At 41.6% G+C, this 1,728-nt stretch overlaps 1 protein-coding gene across 1 annotated transcript; it reads left to right on the forward strand.

The window, feature by feature from the left end:
- The first annotated feature begins 65 nt into the window (after positions 1 to 65).
- Positions 66 to 1,168, forward strand: LOC127751958 (uncharacterized). The gene is made up of 5 exons (XM_052276303.1): positions 66 to 95; positions 187 to 369; positions 455 to 572; positions 640 to 783; positions 1,041 to 1,168. The coding sequence occupies exons 1-5, from the start codon at positions 66 to 68 to the stop codon at positions 1,079 to 1,081; spliced, it is 516 nt and encodes a 171-aa protein (XP_052132263.1). The 3' UTR covers positions 1,082 to 1,168.
- Positions 1,169 to 1,728: the final 560 nt, after the last annotated feature.

A 1,728-nucleotide genomic window follows, 5' to 3' on the forward strand; every position in this document is an offset into this window, starting at 1 on the left:
GTTCAACTAGCCAGGAGGGGGCCAGCTGCTCCTTCAGTGTCAGCAATCTATGGTCGTCGAACATCATGATTATGGAGTCTAGTAGTCCAGATGACGTAAGTACTACTTTTAAATAATTGTTATAATTGTAGTTAAATGGAATGTTGTAATGAGGTTGTAATTGATCGTGGTTTCAAACAGGTGTAGAGGGATATAAAGACCCATGTCTCAAAAAAGGGAGGAAGTAAAAGGAAAGGCCGTATTGCAACGGGAAATAGGGAATCTGCCCGTGTACCATTAAAGCCAGTAGAGCTTCATGTGGCCCAGCTCTGTGGGCGCAACTATATTGAGGGTGCCCCCGAGCTGGCTGATGGTTTGTCAGAGAACCATGTAAGTTTCAAAATCTATGGCTGATGTTTTAATGTAACGAGGGCCTTTACTTTGTTTTTCACGTTATTTATTTAATGTGTTACAGGAAGTGCAAGATCTGTTCGCCTCTGGTGGTGTTGCTGATGGTAACATTGTCGATGACGTAATGGAGGCCCATAAAGTATATGGGGGTGAAGTTCCTATCTATGTAGTGCATGACAATGGTAAGTCTTTGTCACAAGTGTGAATATACACATTCAATCAGCGATTTGTGGTGATAACTTATTTCAGATGACCTCAATAATACAACAAGCGACAACCTTGTTGTTCCTGTGCCAGCTGGGCATGCTGAGGAAATTGCTGCTCCTGATAACAATCCTGACTCTGAGCAAGAGATGGACCAATCAACTCCAGCAAGGGTTCCTCCCAGAAAGAGTGAGTTCAGAAATCCGTTTGATATTGCCTCGTAATCTTTCCTTTATTAATACCAATCATTCCAACAGATGTTTAACTTCGAAGACCTTCAGGAGAGCCAATTGGCACTCAGTTGGAGAGTGCCAAATTTGCGTTTGCTGACTTGTTTTGTTTAGTCAGCAAAATAAGTGCCTCGAAGTAATTTCTGTCAGTAATTATAAATTCAAGTGGTGGGGAACTACTATTAGTATATTAAACTTGTTTTCCTCTTTCATCAGGATATAGCAGAAGCACTAAAGATGCAGGCGGAGGCCTCTAAAATGAACGCAGAGACCTCTCGCCTGCAAGCCAATGCTCCGCAAATGATAGCTGAAAACGACAGTGCAAGACTGCAACTTGATGCTGATGCTCAAGGGCTTCAGCTAGAATTTTAATGCCAAAGATCTGCCAAAACTGTCCAGTATAATTTTTTTGAATTTTAGTCTGTTTAATATGTAGATGTTTTAGTCTGTTTAGTATTTTTATTTTATTACACGGTATTTTGATTGATAATTTTAGGTAGTTAAAGTTTTGAAAGGTTTTAAAGTTCCTATCTAATTTTAATTGTGTTGTACTGATTTCCTTTTTTTATCTAGTTAGTATACTACTGGTAAATGTCTTTGATTGTAGCATGTTTAAGGGCGAAGCAAGGGCATCAGCAGCGGGGCCGCCCAAGGGCCAAGATCCCACCCCACCCGTAAACTTTCAGCGCTAAGCACGATGGTGGTGTCAGAATTGTCAGAATTGTCAGGATTGTCCTATCTATAGCCGTTCTCCTAGAAATCACGGGGTGAAAAAGGCGATTTTGATTTTATGCAAGCAAACGATAAAGTATGTGATCCTCTCACACCACGCTAGACCCAACCTTACTCGTCCACGTCCTGGACACCAACTATGCCAAGGAGGCATGGGACGCCCTCGTCTCAG

This window comes from Frankliniella occidentalis, unplaced genomic scaffold (genome assembly GCF_000697945.3).
Source record: "Frankliniella occidentalis isolate FOCC.00 unplaced genomic scaffold, Focc_3.1 Scaffold2464, whole genome shotgun sequence".
In the NCBI taxonomy this organism is placed as follows: Eukaryota; Metazoa; Arthropoda; class Insecta; order Thysanoptera; family Thripidae; genus Frankliniella; species Frankliniella occidentalis.

Bases quoted from the DNA above. Each gene is read 5' to 3' on its own strand.
- LOC127751958 (XM_052276303.1), top strand. From the start codon at position 66: ATGATTATGGAGTCTAGTAGTCCAGATGAC. The intron at 96-186 runs GTAAGTACTACT...AAACAGGTGTAG, and splicing joins AGTCTAGTAGTCCAGATGAC to AGGGATATAAAGACCCATGT. The intron at 573-639 runs GTAAGTCTTTGT...AACTTATTTCAG, and splicing joins CTATGTAGTGCATGACAATG to ATGACCTCAATAATACAACA.